The following is a 19,695-nucleotide window of genomic DNA, read 5'->3' as shown; positions in this document are numbered from 1 at the left end:
AAAGTGACATCTTTTAACTCTCCCATGAATCACAAACCTTGTGCTCAGTGGCAGGATTGTGTTTGCTGCTTCTTGTATCCCATCACCATCACTGACACACCAACTTGAGTATTTAAATAGCAAAAGAACATAAAAATGTAACAGTTGTTTTTTTTAGGACTGAAACTTAAAGTAAAACCTCCCCACTGGTCCTGGGTACGAAAAAACACACATTAGGGTCAGTTACAGCATCTGTCATGATGTAGGATTTACATTTTCCTGACTGTTACAATGGAATTTGTCTTTATCAGCAGCAGGACAATGTTCTACTGTTAGACTTTCGGCAGCAGATCTGTTCTACAAAAAACACACACACATACATACCCACACGTGCTAAATGTAATGAAGAAACCACCTGATTATTTCTCACAATTTAATGCCCCACATCTATCTTCGGAGAAACTGCAAATGGAAAAATAAGATAAAAAATAAATAGTTCGGCTGAATGAAACCTCTTTTTGTTTGAGGCTTGAAAGTTGTTTCAGTCTGTCAATGAAGCTTTATTCACTCCCTCTTGCTATCTTTTGATATGAGCGAAAGTTCAGAATAACAAGGCCCGGGCATAAATTAGGGAAACTGTGAAAACATGATGCAGGTGGCAGAAGCAGCTACTCGACAGCTACATTGTTTCATTCCTACAAGGTTTGTAAGGTTAAAAAGCAAACTGTCCAGCACTGGAGGGAATGCACAATGGCCGAGCACGGGACTTGTGAGGCCTTGTTTAAACAGCTCTCTTCAGCTCATTGCTCTCTATACATCCATGCTGTTAAACAGTCCCATATCAATGTAACGGCCACAGAGGGGCAGGCATTGAATGACACAATTCTGTTTTTACTCTGGAGGGGAATCTTTCTTTTAGTAAACATGAATTCTCTGTTTTATATCAAAAAACATAAATGAATGATAGAGAAACAGGAGAAACAGGATATAAATAGATAGATATATAGACAGACAGACAGACAGGTGTCTAAGAATGATCATGCAATTACACACATGGTACATGGACACCTCGATGTATTAAATGGAAAAGGTATGAATATGGAAGTATTAGTCTGCATTGCATGGACAGTTTCAAGTGAAATGCACAAATATCGGAATGGGAATGGGTGCTTAAAATGCATATGTTTAAGTATTTCAAATCACAATGTTACACTTTAAGATACATTTATAATTATACAAATGGAGGATATAATGCTACAGTAAGGGGAAAAAACTAAGCTTGTCTATATATTCCTTTTAAGTATTTAAAACCTTGGCACTTCTTCTTAAAGCTGAAGTATTTGGGATTCTGTATTTAACTAGATATGGGAACAAGTCCAACATTACCTAAACAGACAGTCAAGAGAAGGAAGAAGAGGTTGTGAAACATCAGCCAGAGTGGTACTACCAGCTGCAAGCGTGTTCGTTAACGTGCCTTGGTATGTTGCTGTGAGAATGAAAGCGTATACTTGTTAAAAATAAAAAGATAATCTTTGCGCAAAAATATATAGTTTCTAATCACACCCAAATTGTGTTGTGTAGGATTTACATTTTCTTTTGGCTGTAAATTGCATCTGATGTCTGGACCACTTCATAGAATTTGATCCCAGAGTTTTGCCAAAGATCCAATTATGGTGTCTTCTTTAAAGCCCGGGTCACTGGAAGATGGATAACTTTGGATGGAGACATTTGGGAGAACTGCTCAAGTGCTGCATTCTGCCCATACACACACTGTGTGGACTGCTTTGGTTGTTCGTCCACATAATTGTTGTTGTCTTCTTGCTTTCTAATAAATACATACATTCATTTGTTCATATTTTGGACCTTACAATGCAATATAATACAATGCAATCCTCTGTTTCTATGTTCCAATTCAGTGTCGTTTAATTGTTTATGGCACCCAGTCAATACAATCAAAACTTCACTGAGCTTTTGCCGGGATATTCTAGCCAACCGTTTCATCTCTTTCTCAACGCGTAGAAATATGAACATGTCCTTGGAAAAAGCTGCTGAATGACGAAGGAGTGATAAACTGTTTCTTCTGCTGGAAAAAAAAAGACGATAAGCCTTTTCATTAGAAAGTGTAAATGATATATCAAGGAGAATGCAGGATTTCTGTGTCCAATTAGTTGTACTAAAAAAAGAACATAAAAAATAATTATTTTTAATGGGATTTACTAAACAGAACAAAGGAAATAAAAATAGAATCACTAGATAAGACTTTAAACTCATAAACATTTGTTCTTTTTATGTATTTAAAAAGCATTAAAGTCTATACACAACCAAAACCATAGGTGTCTGGATTTTTTCAACTTATTTTGTTTTGTTTTGTTTTCATCACAGCACTTTTATTGTATATTTCTTTTAAAATTATATATAGTTCGTTCATTTTGCGTTATTCTGCAGCATCAAGTGTATAAGAAAATAATAAAAAATATATAATAATGAAAAATACCAGCAATATCAGCCTGAAGTAACGTACATATATACTTAGAACACACAATTCATCTTTTGAAGGAAAATATTTCAGTCTTGAATTTGTTTTATGAGGATGAAAATTCAGTCATGCTGGCTTCACTCCAAAAGACAGCAGAAATTATGTTTGGTCAGAACTGTGCTTCTGAGATAGCATCTGCGCATTAGCATGATAGGAATAGGCTGAGAAGGAATCACATACCAGGCCTACAAATCATTCCCAACCGCTTATCTCATGCCAGATAGAAAGTCCTGAACTTTGCGCCGAGAGACATGTCGAGCTTGTTTTCAGCTGAAGGATCAAAATCTGGTAATAATAAATGATGAGAGTTTTGCTTTTATTAAACCATAATGCCATATTTCAGTCCAATAGATTATGGCTCACTCGTGTGTGATGTTTTGGCCATAAAGCAATGGTTCTATCTGACCAAATACTCAACACCTCACTACAGGACTTCATTGCAGACTGCTTAAATAAACTAATATGCTTTTGTTTTAGAGAAGTCTATATTTATTCTGTACCTATGTGTTCACCAAGCTTAATTTCTTAGTTCTTTAACCATTTGCTGTGTTTGTTGCTTCTGTTTCATGGTGTACTGATTTAGATATACAGAATAAAATAATACAAATATATTAGATTAGATTATATCACCTCAAAGCTGGCTCAGAACCGATTCTGTGTGCATGGACACTGTAGACTCCCATTAACTATCCAAGCTTAAAAAACAAACTTAATTCAGTAAGTCTTACAAAGAAAGGAAACCAAGAAACCAATGTCCTGGATCCCCAGGTCAGAGAACCCATCGTGAGACCTGTTTATTATATCAGTTGTATATTGTAAAAGAGCTGGCTGCTAAATTTCATAGCATGCTTTCATATCATAAAGGGATTTCAACTGTTAAACTGTCATAACTCCATAGGCTAACTCCACTTACTGTTATCAAGCTCAGTGCTGCGGTGTATTTCATATGAATTATAGAAAGCCTTCAACTGGGAAAGATATCCAGCCATAGTTTTAGTTCTTTGATCATATATTAAATCCAAACGATAAATCCCAGCAAATCAATGTCTCTTTTCCTTGCTTTAGAATCACCGGCCTTAAAGACTGTTAATGTTCATTATGTAAACACTCTCAAATGGCAAGAAACCAATCCATCATTCCCAAACCCCATTGAAATGCATTTAAGACTGATTGGTCCATTCCCAGCTAAATCATCCGAATTCCTGGAATGTCGTAGCTCTCTCTCCATAGATTAGGGTAAAATGGAGTAATGCACATTCCTCACTTCCCAAAATAATGGCTTAAAATAACATTAAATGTAGAAGGTTTTCTTCTGACAAGAGGAATATTTCTTGATTATTAACGTTTGAAAAGCAGGTTATTCTTTGTAGACTTCTCTTACTTCCTAAGAGAAAATTAGAAGAGGAACTTGTGTTATATGTCATTTTAAAAGGGAATAAAACTTCATAATAGATAATACTCTTTTTCTGTATACAGTGCAGACAGAGGGATTTGTATTTCATGTAAGCTGTGCAGGTTTTGTATGTACTGTCTGTATCTGTATCTTGCATCTCATTTAGAAATAATATTGTTCAAGCTTCCACCATTTCTGAAAATAAACAAGATATGTCTTATCATTACAGTACAGTAGACTAGGAACTGCAATGATTTTAATCTGAAAACCTTTGACCTCATTTTTCTCATAATCTGACAGGTCATAAAGGTTGACCTGTGTATAATCCATCAAACAGTCCTGAATAAGGCAATCAGAACAATGCTTCTTCTCAATATTTTACAATTCATTTGCTGGCAAAGTACAATTCATTTATCAATTCCCTTTAACAATGCACCCGTCACAGTCCATCAGGGAGTCCATGGCATGACACATGTATGTATTTTTTATCCATAACTCACTCACTGAAAGGAACATATACACAGGTTACATTTTTTTTTTTTAATCCCAAGCAGTGAGAACAATTTTTTCAGTCGCCGAATCACACAACACTTTCCACAATGAATGGTCAAGCTGGCTTTTCAAGCTCAGTTGGCGCTCGGGGTTGGACACGCTGGAGGGAATGTGAGACAAAACCAGTATAAATAAGCAACTGTTCTGTTAGGCTGAGGACTAAACAGAAAGATGTTTCTGGAAAGTTGAGTTATTCACCACGCATCCTTCACCGGATGGCTGCCCAGGCCAATAGAAAGTGTTTTTGATGAGTCTCTCAGCGCGGTAACAGTATGATGGAGGGCACCTGCACCAGGCTTTGGTTCTCCCCCATTAAACCCTAGCCGGGGCCTCCAGGAGACGCAGCCAGTGCCGGGCTGAGCCCAGGACACCAGTCCACCAGCAGCATACCAGCGGCTCGCTCAGACGTGCAGCTGTCTATTGAAGTCCAGGATGTATGATGGGAACTGGGGACCCGGGGTATCATGTTGAAAAATGAGACTGTCTTTGCTAATTGGGAGATAACAGCACCAGGCAAGGGAATGTGGGAAAAAAGGAGGCTCTGGAAATGAGAAGTATTGTGCTCTTTCTACACTGGTCAAGTCCTGCCCATAAAAATGAATGATGTCATCTTTAAACAGAGCGTCTAGTTCCCCTTGTGTTTGAATGGGACGCTAAGTATAATCAGTGTCCTCGTGTTTTGGAGGTGTACTGAAGGAACAGCCTGCCATAATGTCTCCTGTATCCAGAGAACTCAAACCATACATAGGGGAGATGTAAGAAGTCAGTTCACTATCATGATGTCAAGGTATTATGTAAGCATGCAAGGCCTTGTTTTATTATGACCATTCCAGACACACTCCTAGCCCAAAATGACAGACGTCGCAGGTTTGGGGAAATTGTTTTGTTGTGTAAGAAGCTTAGAGCTTCGCCTTTCCAGAAAATCCAAAGGTAACATATTTTCTGCCACTTGGGGTCCAATATAAGGGCCTTGGGCTTCTGGATTACAGCAGTAATTGGGACAATATAAACAAACAACATAGGAGACACACACAAAAAACAAAAACACAGGCAAAAACATGAATTGTGCTTCAAAGTCAGGTGGGAAACCAGGCTGAAAATGCAAACATGAACAACACGCCTGCACATTGACAGCAACATCTGCAAATCTGCAATTAGGTTATGATTTGCTGTGAGTACGATCGGTGTTCTTTAGGAGTTAGAAGCACATAATACAGTTCGTTAAATCTGTCAAGCAATGGCTGGGTTTGAGAATGTCTTCAGTGATGCTGTGTGCTTTCCCCGGCGACAACACACCGACCCAGCGGGTTCATTAATCAAAGGGGCACAGTCAGGGGTCGCTGGGTTAAACTAATGATGCACATCCATAGAGCAACATGTAAGGCCAGTGTTCATGGTTCTTATCTCTCCAGATTGACTTGGTAAAAAGCAGGATTACTCTTATCAGTTTAGTGTTATAGGCCATTAAGACACAGGGGAAGATATTAGTTTGTACGTACAGTAAGAAAGTATTCAGTTCAGCATGTAAGAATGCGAGGGCTCCACTATACACAAAACCATAAGGACACATACTGTGTGGCAGTGGCCAGGTTGCATGTTACTAACAATGCTATATTTAAAAATCACACTCAGTGCCATTAACCCAACACAATTGGATTCAGGGGTGAAATATTTGAGCTTCACAGACTGAACCTTCAAATAAAGAAGAAAGTTTATGTACATGTTCTTCATTCTTAAACCTAGCTTTTATCTCCTTTAACTATGCCTACAACCCGCTCATTTAAAATTGTTACATACTATAAAATCTTAAATGCACACAAATTCAGTGCTGGATTTTGTTTGTTTTTCAGCCATAACGTTAGATTTTTATTGAGTCATTACTAACTCGTCATGCTCTTTTCACTCTCTTTGGCAGCAGGAAATGTACAGAAAAGTACAGAAGCAAATTTGCAGTTGCACGTTTTCAGATTCCTGGTTCGATCCACAACACGGAGGGGATGTTCCAGACATCGGCTGATGCCATGGCCACCGCAGCAGCTGAATAGGTGCGGTCAGACAACAGATGGTGAGGAGTCTGTTAACACAATGAATCATTTCTGTTCTGGAATTCACTCTAAATAGTTGCAGTCTGATGTAAATACATGCATCAACAGATGTGATACATATACATATTATATATATATATATATACACTCACCTAAAGGATTATTAGGAACACCTGTTCAATTTCTCATTAATGCAATTATCTAACCAACCAATCACATGGCAGTTGCTTCAATGCATTTAGGGGTGTGGTCCTGGTCAAGACAATCTCCTGAACTCCAAACTGAATGTCTGAATGGGAAAGAAAGGTGATTTAAGCAATTTTGAGCGTGGCATGGTTGTTGGTGCCAGACGGGCCGGTCTGAGTATTTCACAATCTGCTCAGTTACTGGGATTTTCACGCACAACCATTTCTAGGGTTTACAAAGAATGGTGTGAAAAGGGAAAAACATCCAGTATGCGGCAGTCCTGTGGGCGAAAATGCCTTGTTGATGCTAGAGGTCAGAGGAGAATGGGCCGACTGATTCAAGCTGATAGAAGAGCAACTTTGACTGAAATAACCACTCGTTACAACCGAGGTATGCAGCAAAGCATTTGTGAAGCCACAACACGTACAACCTTGAGGCGGATGGGCTACAACAGCAGAAGACCCCACCGGGTACCACTCATCTCCACTACAAATAGGAAAAAGAGGCTACAATTTGCACAAGCTCACCAAAATTGGACAGTTGAAGACTGGAAAAATGTTGCCTGGTCTGATGAGTCTCGATTTCTGTTGAGACATTCAGATGGTAGAGTCAGAATTTGGCGTAAATAGAATGAGAACATGGATCCATCATGCCTTGTTACCACTGTGCAGGCTGGTGGTGGTGGTGTAATGGTGTGGGGGATGTTTTCTTGGCACACTTTAGGCCCCTTAGTGTCAATTGGGCATCGTTTAAATGCCACGGCCTACCTGAGCATTGTTTCTGACCATGTCCATCCCTTTATGACCACCATGTACCCATCCTCTGATGGCTACTTCCAGCAGGATAATGCACCATGTCACAAAGGTCAAATCATTTCAAATTGGTTTCTTGAACATGACAATGAGTTCACTGTACTAAACTGGCCCCCACAGTCACCAGATCTCAACCCAATAGAGCATCTTTGGGATGTGGTGGAACGGGAGCTTCGTGCCCTGGATGTGCATCCCACAAATCTCCATCAACTGCAAGATGCTATCCTATCAATATGGGCCAACATTTCTAAAGAATGCTTTCAGCACCTTGTTGAATCAATGCCACGTAGAATTAAGGCAGTTCTGAAGGCGAAAGGGGGTCAAACACAGTATTAGTATGGTGTTCCTAATAATCCGAGACCACCCTCATCAATTCTTCTAGGTACACTTGCACAATTTTTGAAGGAACTCGGCAGGTAGTTTGGCCCAAACATCTTGGACAACTGACCACCGTTCTTCTGTGGATTTAGGCAGCGTCAGTTGCTTCTCTCTCTTCATGTAATCCCAGACAGACTCGATGATGTTGAGATCAGGGCTCTGTGGGGGCCATACCATCACTTCCAGGACTCCTTGTTCTTCTTTACGCTGAAGATAGTTCTTAATGACTGTTGCTGTATGTTTGAGGTCGTTGTCATGCTGCATAATAAATTTGGGGCCAATCAGATGCCTCCCTGATGGTATTGCATGATGGATAAGCATCTGCCTGTACTTCTCAGCATTGAGGAGACCATTCATTCTGACCAAATCCCCAACTCCATTTGCAGAAATGCAGCCCCAAACTTGCAAGGAACCTCCACCATGCTTCACTGTTGCCTGCAGACACTCATTCGTGTACCACTCTCCAGCCCTTCAGCAAACAAACTGCCTTCTCCTACAGCCACATATTTCACATTTTGACTCATCAATCCAGAGCACCTGCTGTCATTTTTCTGCACCCCAGTTCCTATGTTTCTGTGCATAGTTGAGTCGCTTAGCCTTGTCTCCATGTCGGAGGTATGGCTTTTTGGCTGCAAGTCTTCCGTGAAGGCCACTTCTGACCAGACTCCTCCGGACAGTAGATGGGTGTACCAGGGTCCCACTGTTTTCTGCCAATTCTGAGCTGATGGCACTGCTTGACATCTTCCGATGTTTCCTTGGCTGACCACTGCATCTACGGTCCTCAACGTTGCCCGTTTCTTTGTGCTTCTTCAAAAGAGCTTGGACAGCACATCTGGAAACCCCTGTCTGCCTTGCAATTTCTGCCTGGGAGAGACCTTGCTGTTGCAGTATAACTACCTTGTGTCTTGTTGCTGTGCTCAGTCTTGCCATGGTGTTTGACTTTTGACAGTAAACTGTCTTCAGCAACCTCACCTTGTTAGCTGAGTTTGGCTGTTCCTCACCCAGTTTTATTCCTCCTACACAGCTGTGTCTGTTTCAGTTAATGATTGTGTTTCAACTTACATATTGAATTGATGGTCATTAGCACCTGTTTGGTATAATTGTTTAATCAGACACCTGACTATATGTCTACAAAATCCCTGACTTTGTGCAAGTGTACCTAGAAGAACTGATGCTGTTTTGAAGGCAAAGGGTGGTCACACCAAATATTGACTTGATGTAGATTTTTCTTCTGTTCACTCACTTTGCATTTAATTAATTGATAAATATAATCTATTAACATGTCTAGTTTTGAAAGCATTCTTACTTTACAGCATTTTTTCACACCTATATATATATGTGTGTGTGTGTGTGTGTATGTACAGAAGTCTGTCAGATTTGTATTTATATGTAAGTACGTAGCATGTTTTGTAGATTTTTTTGGATTTGTTTTCAGGATAATACTATGTCATACAATGGTCATTTGAAAACTGTTTGTTCACTTCTAGTTTTACAATTTGTTAGGTTATATAAGCAGGTTTCTAAGAAACAACTATAAATTTCTGTACATGACACATACAGAGTCAGACTACTGGCAACATTAATACAAAAATTCCAGTACCAGGCACTTGCTGGTTGCTAACATATCATATAAACCTGTTTTGAAATACTGCACAAAGTAGTTCTCATTTGAACAGTCTTTTGATATCTCTTTCCGGTGCAATTTCAACAGTACTGACCAAACAACCGAGTTCAGGGTGTGTAGCTTCATAGTAGAGGAGATCTCATTGTTAAATTACATTTCCTTTTGAAAACTCCTTCCTTTTCTGGGTAGGAAGATCCTTTAATAAAATATCTGTTTTCTTTTCTTTTCCATGATATGCTTCTTTTCATTACATATTTTGTTCATCAACCTCTGTGTTTCAGGTAAATAAGTCATCAGGCCCATTGACATTGATTTGCAACTATTGTTAAGAAAAACATTAAAAAAGGTTAAATTAAAAATTGACACAAGTCCAAGCAGCACTAAGGGTATTTCCAAGTTGTTCTATTGACGTACTCTGAAAAGCAAAATATTCTGTCCTTGCATATCAATGAGTTGTGTGAAAAGAAAAGATACAACATCATTTAGAAGAATACTTACTGTAAATACACTTGACTTTCAGAAAGCTAATTTCCAATCTGAGAGCAGATGTAACACTGGAACTCTGCCAAACTCTCGGATGCTATCACTCTTTTGCATGATTGAAACACATAACATTTGCAGTACTTCAGTCAATGCACTTGGACATTATTTTTACAATCTTGGTATTTTTATACACCAGACTTTGTGCTGACTTGTATCATACATCCCAAAAATTATTCAAATACAACAACACACTTGTACAGCAATAAACCAAAAGGTACTGGAGGTTTTCTAGTATGACACTATTAGATTATACTTGTCTAAAAAAGTGAATGGATTTAACAAAAATAATCTAAGAAGGATCTAGTAATTAATTTGAAAAGGAAAAATATTGAAACCAAATATTATAGTTTCATATGAATAGAATACTAAAATAAATAAGTAATGGGCATTTTGACTTTTTCAATGTCAACAGTTGTCAATAGACTGTGTCAAGTGTTCTACAAGTCACGTGAAAGACTGAGTGACGACTTTGATTCATTTTCAAACAAGTTAACCAAATACATTTGTTTTTCTTCATTATTATGATGCCAGACATGCAGTCTATTTTCATGCCTCAGGTACAGTAAATTCAGACTGACAAGGGAGCACAATCTTAGAGGAGGGCTGGGAATCAGTTGTTTTACAAGTTTGCCTTTAGTGATAAAGCACTTCTCGTCATTCGGGCGATACTCTTCTTAGAGGGAGAGTTATGGGTTGACACCTCAATGGGGTGGCGGTAATGCAAGGAGGCATCCCGATTAAAACCTAGTCTAGTGCTCCCTCAATCTCTGCCAAAATGGTTCATCCTTTATAGACCACAGTTATTCCATGAGATATATAGGCAGCAGTGACAGATCTCATGGCAGTGGGAGTATCATGTACCCATGTGATGTTCACATCCTCGCAGAAATTAAAAACGTATGGGACTGACATGGTGGTCCGCACGGAGCGTAATTCAATAAAATCTTCCTTGATGTATCACTGGTACTTTCATATTTTTCTCTGAAGGCATCTTGCAGTGTTATCTCATAATTAAAAGATTGATAACTGAACTAAAGACAGAATTACGGAATAGTGAAATGTGACTTTTTTAGGACCAGATAAATGATGTGACCTGTACACTTTAAACCCCCTACGACCCCTGCTAGTGGTGAACTGGCTGAAGTTATTTATTCACTGCACTATGAGGGGTAATCTGAGAAAGAGACCAGAGAGAGACTGAAAGCCATTGAACAGGGCAGGAACAAGCCAGGTAGATAATAAATTGTAGAAATGCCATGTGGCCAAAGGTTGAGGTACAACTGTTTAGGTTCTCTTCAATATTAATATATACTGTATATCTATATGTCTATATATTGATATGTATGTGTCTGTATTTCTGTTTGTAAACAAGTTGCAATGACAAATATGTTTATTTCCAGTGCATAACAGAGAATCTATATATAAAAAAGAAAGATGTATTCTCAAAAGAAATTACATTGTTGTGAAACCAATTACTGTTATTGCTTTATTTGAAAGAACAATTGTAGCTTTCAGTGACAAGTGTTTGAATAAAAATAAGTCTTAGTAAGTGGTTTCAGTAAAACTTATTTTGATTTCTGTAAATATTTATTATAATAATAATAATCCTTAAGACCAGAAAAAAATTTAACGGATGTCTGTTAAATAAACCTTTTACTAGAGAAATGATCCATGTACAAGTTTTTTATGATGTAAGTATTTTCTTGTAGAGCAGCTGCAGGACTTCACTGGAAGGGGAAGACGGTTGAAACAGTCTGGATCGCAGTCAGCTTCTCTTATAGGACTTTTCCCCTCAATTTAATAGGACTTCCTGGCATAATTTATTGTGATGGCTTTTGAAGTAAAGAGGCATTATTTGACAACATGAGCTTCCTATAACCTCAGGAAATTCAACTAATGTTCTAAAAACAGTTGAAAAAATCAGTATTTTCTCATGAAAGTGGAGAGAAGACCACTGTGGATCAGAGCATTTTAATTCCCTCTGTCAGAGCAAATGCTGTCTCTTCAGATTTAGACCATAAAAACATGAGAATTGAAGAATGGTTACAGATGACAGGAGACCATTCAACATATCTCGTTAGTTTGATTGCTAGGAGCTTATTGATCGAAAACTCTCATAGAACCCTTTCTCGAAGCCTACTAGACAATTTGTCCTTGTGGTTAAGCAATACAGAACTGATATTCAACAGTGAGACACAATGGGTTTAAGTTACCAACCCCATTATTAGCCCTAATAGTAGCCCGAAACCCAACACTCCCCGGCACCTCCATTGTCTGCTACACCCAATCTCCAATGTTATCATTTTTTGTTAAGCCAGTAGAAATTCCATCCGAACCATAATCAACATTTTCTGGGACGTTTCCTAGCCAAACCTAAATTGAACCCTATTATTAATGGTAAACAACACCATTAGACGGTCGTAAAGGACATGTGCATGTTAATTTCACATCTCGACACCTATGTATGGCAACACAAAGAAGCCGATCATTGGATGAAGGGTGATTCAAAGGCACACCCACGAGGGCTCTCCTTCTCTTTGCAACAAAGAGAATCTCAGTACCGTTCCAACATTTTAATTTTGAAGATTGTCTAACACCTCACATTATCTATTAGGCAAGTGGTAGGAACTGATTGTCTCATTTATTCAAATTAAGCTAATTGTGGCACGGGGCACCAATAAGCCAAACCAGTGCAATAATGAACACAGTGACATTTACTGGGTTCTTTCAATTTTTTGGATGAGCAGGATGAAAGTGGAACAGAACAGGGTAGGAAGGGGATAAGTTTAGTGTAAGCCTATACTACAGTATATTCCACTACACTGTATTCTATAACTCTACACTACTACACTGCACTATATCACACTACACAATACTTCAGTACTATTCTGCACTGCACTTAAGACATATAAGCCCTTAATTTCCAGTTTAAAGCCATTTAAAAACGATTGTCCATGTGTGTGCATGTGTGTGCTTCTCAGTGAATGGCATTATTTGACATTTAAATCATTAATACTTTATACTTATACTTTAATACTTGTTAGGGCAATAGTATTACCATTTACAGAACAAACTCAGGTATAGGTTAGTATATGGTTAGTCTCTTTTGCATGATTTGTATATAATAATAATGATAATAATATTGTCTTATTATATATTATTATGCAAACGCTTTTAATAAATACAAAAATATAAAATCAAAGGCGTCCAGCAAGCAGCCCACGTTTGATCCTGCCGCTTTAAGACGCTGACCCGGAAGCTGTAACGTGTGCCGGCTGGGGGAAGCGAGGTTCTCTTTCCGGTGCACTTTCTGCGCTGCAGTGGCGTGCTTTAGATCAGGTCTTCATCAGCGCATTCAAAATGAGCGTCCCGGCTTTCATTGACATAACTGAGGAGGACCAGGTAAATATACATCACATTTCCCCTCCATCCCGCTCAGCTGTGGGACTTACAGTCGTGTGTGGATCTCGTTTAGGGTGTAACGGTGTCCTCCGTTGAGTATGTAGAGGCCTAGTGGTGTAAAGCGTAGCCCGAGCATCATCGCAAAATGGCAAAGCGGTGTCTGTAGCTGGACGATGGGACAACATTTAAGGGGGGATTTTGTAATATATAAAGACTTGTACTGACATCCAGCTAGCATAGAGCTTTCCTCTCATCCATGTGCATATTAATCAGCTGATGATAACACTGCGATAGAGCTGCGAGTGCAACTGCCAACATATGTCTGTAACTGATAATGTCCGCCAGTTCTGCTGAATACCATCCGGGGGCGAAAAGGGTTTGTCAGGGTGTTTTGTGCAGGATGACTGGTAATGCACCGTCTGTAATACAGGAGAGAGATCTGTTTTAGCCGATGTACATGAATACCTGATGTTGGAAAGTGTATGCTTCGTGAGGTCATTGTAATATTGTGGCTATTGATATGTATTGGTGGATGTTGCTTAATGTGTCATTACTTCATTCTTCATTCTTCCTTACAGCTATTTTAAAACCATTTCATTTCTTTCCAGGCTTCAGAGCTGAGAGCCTACATTAAATCCAAAGGGGCTGAGATTTCAGAGGAGAACTCTGAAGGGGGTCTGCATGTGGATTTGGCCCAGATCATAGAAGCCTGTGATGTGTGTCTCAAGGACGATGACAAAGGTTTGTACTTTCCACCTGTAACGCGTTGCAGAAGACTGAGTGTGGTCTTTGGTCAGTAAATGACCCCACAGGTCTGGCTGGATGGATTCATCATGGTTTGTTTCCCCTCCTGTAGACGTGGAGAGTGTCATGAACAGCATTGTGTCTCTGCTGCTGATCCTGGAGACTGACAAGCAGGAAGCCTTGATCGAGAGTCTGTGCGAGAAGCTGGTGAAGTTTCGAGAGGGAGAGCGCCCTTCGCTCAGGATGCAGCTGTGAGATGCCCTTTCTCTCATTCGTGTACATTTGTGAATCCTGTGAAAATGGCATATTCTACTGATCTAAATAAGTGAATGTTTCATACACACCTACATACTTAATATCGGCTTCACATTTGGTGCCCAGTATCTCACTCATTCAGTTGCGGATCTAAACACTAAACAGAATTGTTTGTGCTGTGAGTTAGTCTGCTCCAGTTTCTGTGCCTCTAATTCCCTACGCTGCTTGTTTGTAATCCAGGCTGAGCAACCTCTTCCATGGCATGGATGAGAACACCCCTGTGAGATACACGGTGTACTGCGGTCTGATCCGAGTAGCCGCCACCTGCAACGCCATTGCCTTCATCCCCACTGAACTGGATCAGGTATGGGGAGAGCCACAGCCTGCATCCCTCGCAGTGTCCCTCGGCCTCCACTGCTCACACCAACGATATTTCTTTCCTCTCATCTTTCCGCCAGATCCGAAAATGGATAACGGACTGGAACCTTACAACTGAGAAGAAGCACACTCTTCTGAGACTTGTGTATGATGCGCTGGCGGACTGTAAAAAAAGGTAAACTGTAATAAAGGTGACAAAAGCTGCTTTTAGAGCTGAGAAATATGTCCGATCTCTACTACAGTGCTGTGTGTTATGGGGGTTTGGTGGAGGGGAGTTGGATTATAGAAGCAAAAGAAAGTGATTGTGAGTGATTGTGTAGAAACACTAGTGATTGATTTTGTATTTTCACTGCAGTGACCATGCAGCCAAAGTCATGGTGGAGTTGCTGGGCAGCTACACTGACGACAATGCGTCACAAGCCAGGGACGACGCTCACAGGTATGCAGGGTCTGACTGGACAGTGCCAAGATGGGCACTTTGCACTCACATTATGGATTGAGTGACGTACGAATATTAGGTCTGTACGGTATCATAAAGGTGTGTTTTAATAGCATTATTGAAATTAAATGTTTTCTAGCAATTGTAAGCTGCACTGAATCTGATTTTTTATTTATTTTTCTCCAAACAAAACATGCCTTTTATTTTATTATACATACTTTGTTCTGACATTGTTTGAACTTCATGTCTGTGCCTTTTTTTATCCATACATTTTTTTTAATATATGTATTTGAACAAATTGTTTTATTTGCAGCCTGTCAGTTGTGTGAATCGCAGTTTGTTTACCCCCAGGTGCATAGTGCGTGCTTTAAAAGACCCCAACACTTTCCTGTTTGATCACCTCTTGGCCCTGAAGCCGGTGCGGTTTTTGGAAGGAGAACTCATCCATGATGTAAGTTGCATAATAAACTAAGAAATATTAAAACCAATGAATCCAATTCAATTCCACACTTTGTTTTTGTAGACTTAAAATTAACAGTATTGTTCAAAAACACACTGAACTCAATATTATAATTGTTTTTGTAAAGTTGCATTTGTTTATATGCAGGAATGTTTATTAAATGAGTCAAACATGATCCCTGTGTTCGCTATACTGCTTTTAATCCAACATCAGTGCATTATGCATACTGATTACCACTGTGCACATTTATAAAGGGGTGAATGTGTCCATAGTTTGTTTTTCTTTCCTTACTAGCTGTTGACCATCTTTGTGAGTGCCAAGCTGGTAGCTTATGTGAAGTTTTACCAAAACAACAAGGACTTCATCGACTCTCTTGGTAAGCTTGGAATTTGTCCCCGACGGCATTTTTGTGATGAAATGGCTCATGGCTCAATGACTGCTTCAATTAGTGGACTTTCCTTAAAAGCCTGGATTCTAATTGGTGTAAAAAAAAAAAAAAAAACACGAGCATCACAATTGACTCTGGAAAGTCACTTTAAATCTAGAACTGTAGTTTTGCGGTGGGCCTGACGGAACTGAAATGAAATGATCCTGTATGTGTGACGTGTGATCAGTCAATGAAGTGGTGGGCCGTTTGTAGCGTAGTGTTGAAATATATCTTCCAGTATTAGTCTCTTGCACTTTATTTATTTTTTTAATTATAATTAAAACTGAAGTTATGAAATGAGTTTGCATAACCCCATTTACCTGTTTAACCAGCACTGAGTGTTATTGTAGTGTTAAACGAGTGCATTGGAGCCTGTAGAGCACGCAATGCACTGGCTAATTTGCTTTGGCACTCAGGGTCCACTGATGGAATGTTAATGTCAGCAGCCTCTTTATTTACACACCATATAAAAAGGAATAGTAATTAACACAGGGGCACCCCCACACTGATGTGTAATTGACTGTTGCAAAGGAGCACTAGTTCATATTCTAGTGTGTATTAAAATTACGTTTCTCCTATTGTCCCCCCTCAGGATAAGGGTCAGTGGCCCTGCCGAGCCACTCTCACACATAAGAGTTCTTTATTACGGCATTAAGATTTTGACATATTAATAATGAGTTAGTGTATTTAGATTTTTAACGACCTCAACAGTGGTAGGAAGGTTGATTTGGACCCAAAGTCTGGATTGATTGTTGATGGGGAATTTCGTTATACTCTGTGCAGTGTACGTCTTTCAGATTTTAATCTTAAAAACGTCTGAAATATTATGGACCTCTATTTATAAATAAAAATACACTTGTATGAGCCTTTTACCTTTGTACATGGTGGCAAACATGCTTTTCATAGCACCAGTGAATTTATTGGGGGGGAGCCTCCATTACATACACAACTGTGATGAGCCCAGAAATTAGTGGTCTTTTTCATCCCTCAAACCTAAGTAATTGCTTTGCTGCCACTTGATCATTATCACAATGCATGTATAAAAGTTAGGAAAAGTCATTTTATTGGTCAAATATGCATGCTTCCCCCATTTTAATTAAGTGTGACCTTAATGCCTGTACTGAGAACGAATCAACAGCAATGAAACCTACTTATTATATTGACAAGGCTTGCCTAATCGGCCACAAATCTCAGAATGTGTACTGCTGAATCGAAGGCACACGGAAGAGTTTTGTCTGTAAACGTTTAAATCAATACAAAGTGTTCATTTATCCATCTTGACAAGTTGGGCCAAATGCAACATCATATTTTGTCAACTGTATCGCCCTAACATATGTCCATCTGGTCTCAGCGGCCTCTTCACAGCATTAAGTTAATGAGAAGCTCATTTGCATTTGTTAATTAGGGTTAATGTGCATTAATTGATTCTTGTTGCTTGTATATTACAATTAAGTCAAGTTGTAGATGCGCCCGGTGTTCCTTGTGCAAATGAGTTATGTTTTCTCTACTCCATTTTTTTTTTTGATCCACTGCCAGATCATTCTGGACATAATTAGTGTTAATTAACTTTATGGAATTAGTATGTGGTTCTTCCTTGTTAATTATTTTTATGCCGTGGCAGTGTGTAAATAGTGTGTACTACATGTTATAGTTTCTTGTATGCTCAAACAAGACGTTATTTTTATTTAGTTTTATTAATCTTTCCATTATAAATTAATAACTGTATTAATTCAAATATGAAAAATTAAGATATTTTCAGGAAATTAACAATTGTTGTATTTTGCTGAATGCCACGTATAACTTGTATTTTTTAGGTTTGTCACATGAACAAAACATGTCCAAAATGAGGCTTCTTACTTTCATGGGCATGGCAGTGGAGTCTAAGGAGATTTCATTTGATACCATCCAGCAAGAACTGCAGATTGGTGCTGAAGATGTTGAAGCATTTGTTATTGATGGTATGGCCAGTTTTGTTTTTCCTATTTTTCTTTGAAGTGTATTAACGTTATTGGAAAAAGTCACAATTAATGTTTCCCATCCACTCGTGTGTCTGTTTTTATGACTTTAAAAACAGGATGTGTTTGTAGACAGGAGTTAAAGGAACTGAATTGGCAACCGACCAAAGAAATTGAGTGGCCTTCATCTTGACTGTATCATGCACTAGTCCATCCCTTTTTGTCATTTGTAATAGTTTTTGTGTGCAAGTATGTTTTAAAGATCCATGTTCATTAATGGAATTGTCGAGGTTTTTTTTTATTATTATTATTCTATGATGTAAAATTATTCTATTAACTTGATATTTTTTTTCTCCTTTCTAGCTGTTAGAACCAAGATGGTCTATTGCAAAATTGACCAGACACAACAGAAGGTAGTTGTGAGGTAGGTTTTTCTATTTTTATTTAATTTAATTGCTTTTATCGGTTTCATTTTTTGCTTATTTGATATAAGGTACTTCAGTGTTAATTTTGTCTTCCTACAATTAAAATCTGGTAATTTATCATACTTTTATTAAGTTTAGGCATGAATGTAATTAGCCAGTGTAATGAAAGCAGCCTTTTTTTCCAGCACACTTCCCTTAATGACCCAGCCTGGACTGGAATATTAATGTGTCTGGGGTTGTTTTCAGTGGCTAGGTCAAGGCTACGGTGATCCTTTCAACAATGCAGCAGCCTATTGTAGATTACGAGACTTCCTTCTGTGCATTATCGCTATATCTGCTTTGTTCTTAATCCTAACTGTGAAGTCTGTTCGTAACAACGATTCGGGTTTTGATTAATGGTTTTCTCATACAAAATGCCTTTTTTTAAGTTCTAAATACATGAATACATTTAAATTCAGTATGTGATTACTACTTATATACCCATATTATATATATATTCATGCACCTTTTTTCATTCAGCATAAAACGGCTCCATTTCTAATGACATGACATGATAATGTGTGTGGTTATTCTATTGAGATGTGGTGTAGAGTGCTGTGAAAATGCATTAAAGTAAAGCCAACGCTCTCTCTCATTTCACAGTCACAGTACACACAGGACCTTTGGAAAGCAGCAGTGGCAGCAGCTGTACGACAGCCTCAACTCCTGGAAACAGAACCTGAACACAGTGAAAAACAGCCTCCTCAGCCTTTCCTCCACATCATAGAATCTCAAAACCATGTTTTGACATTTTTATATATACAAAATAAAAAAACGGAAGATTAACTTTGTTTTATTAACTTTCTTGTTCATAAAACCTACATCAACATTGGAAACGTGAAGGAATACAGTAGTTTAAAAATGAGCATTTCCCTGTGTGAAACAGTCCTGAAATTCAATAAACGATTAAAGCTCAGAAAACATACTCTTCAGTTCATGGAACTTGCTCTGCTCGGGTCTTGTTGATTATTGGGAAAGTCTTTAACAGATATCGCCAACCCTCACTGAAAACACCTGCCTTAACATGTAGCCTAAACCTCAGAGCTGGTGGAGATTTGGTGTCATGGCAATTGCTTCACTGGCTTTGTCAAGGAAATATGTGATAATACGTATTCGTATGCGG

The 19,695-nt window shown here is 38.7% G+C and overlaps 1 protein-coding gene across 1 annotated transcript; it reads left to right on the top strand.

Annotated features, from left to right (window-relative positions):
• The first annotated feature begins 13,307 nt into the window (after nucleotides 1-13,307).
• On the top strand, nucleotides 13,308-19,358 carry eif3m (eukaryotic translation initiation factor 3, subunit M). Its single transcript, XM_066700497.1, has 11 exons — nucleotides 13,308-13,450; nucleotides 14,059-14,191; nucleotides 14,307-14,445; nucleotides 14,690-14,813; nucleotides 14,908-15,002; nucleotides 15,183-15,266; nucleotides 15,618-15,717; nucleotides 16,021-16,102; nucleotides 17,968-18,111; nucleotides 18,472-18,532; nucleotides 19,176-19,358. Exons 1-11 carry the CDS (start codon nucleotides 13,409-13,411, stop codon nucleotides 19,297-19,299), a joined length of 1,128 nt encoding a protein of 375 aa, XP_066556594.1. The 5' UTR covers nucleotides 13,308-13,408; the 3' UTR covers nucleotides 19,300-19,358.
• Nucleotides 19,359-19,695: the final 337 nt, after the last annotated feature.

The sequence above is a fragment of the Amia ocellicauda genome, chromosome 4 (genome assembly GCF_036373705.1).
Source record: "Amia ocellicauda isolate fAmiCal2 chromosome 4, fAmiCal2.hap1, whole genome shotgun sequence".
NCBI lineage: Eukaryota > Metazoa > Chordata > Actinopteri > Amiiformes > Amiidae > Amia > Amia ocellicauda.
The sequence above is the reverse complement of the archived record's forward strand: the minus strand, read 5'-3'. Positions and strand labels throughout refer to the sequence as shown.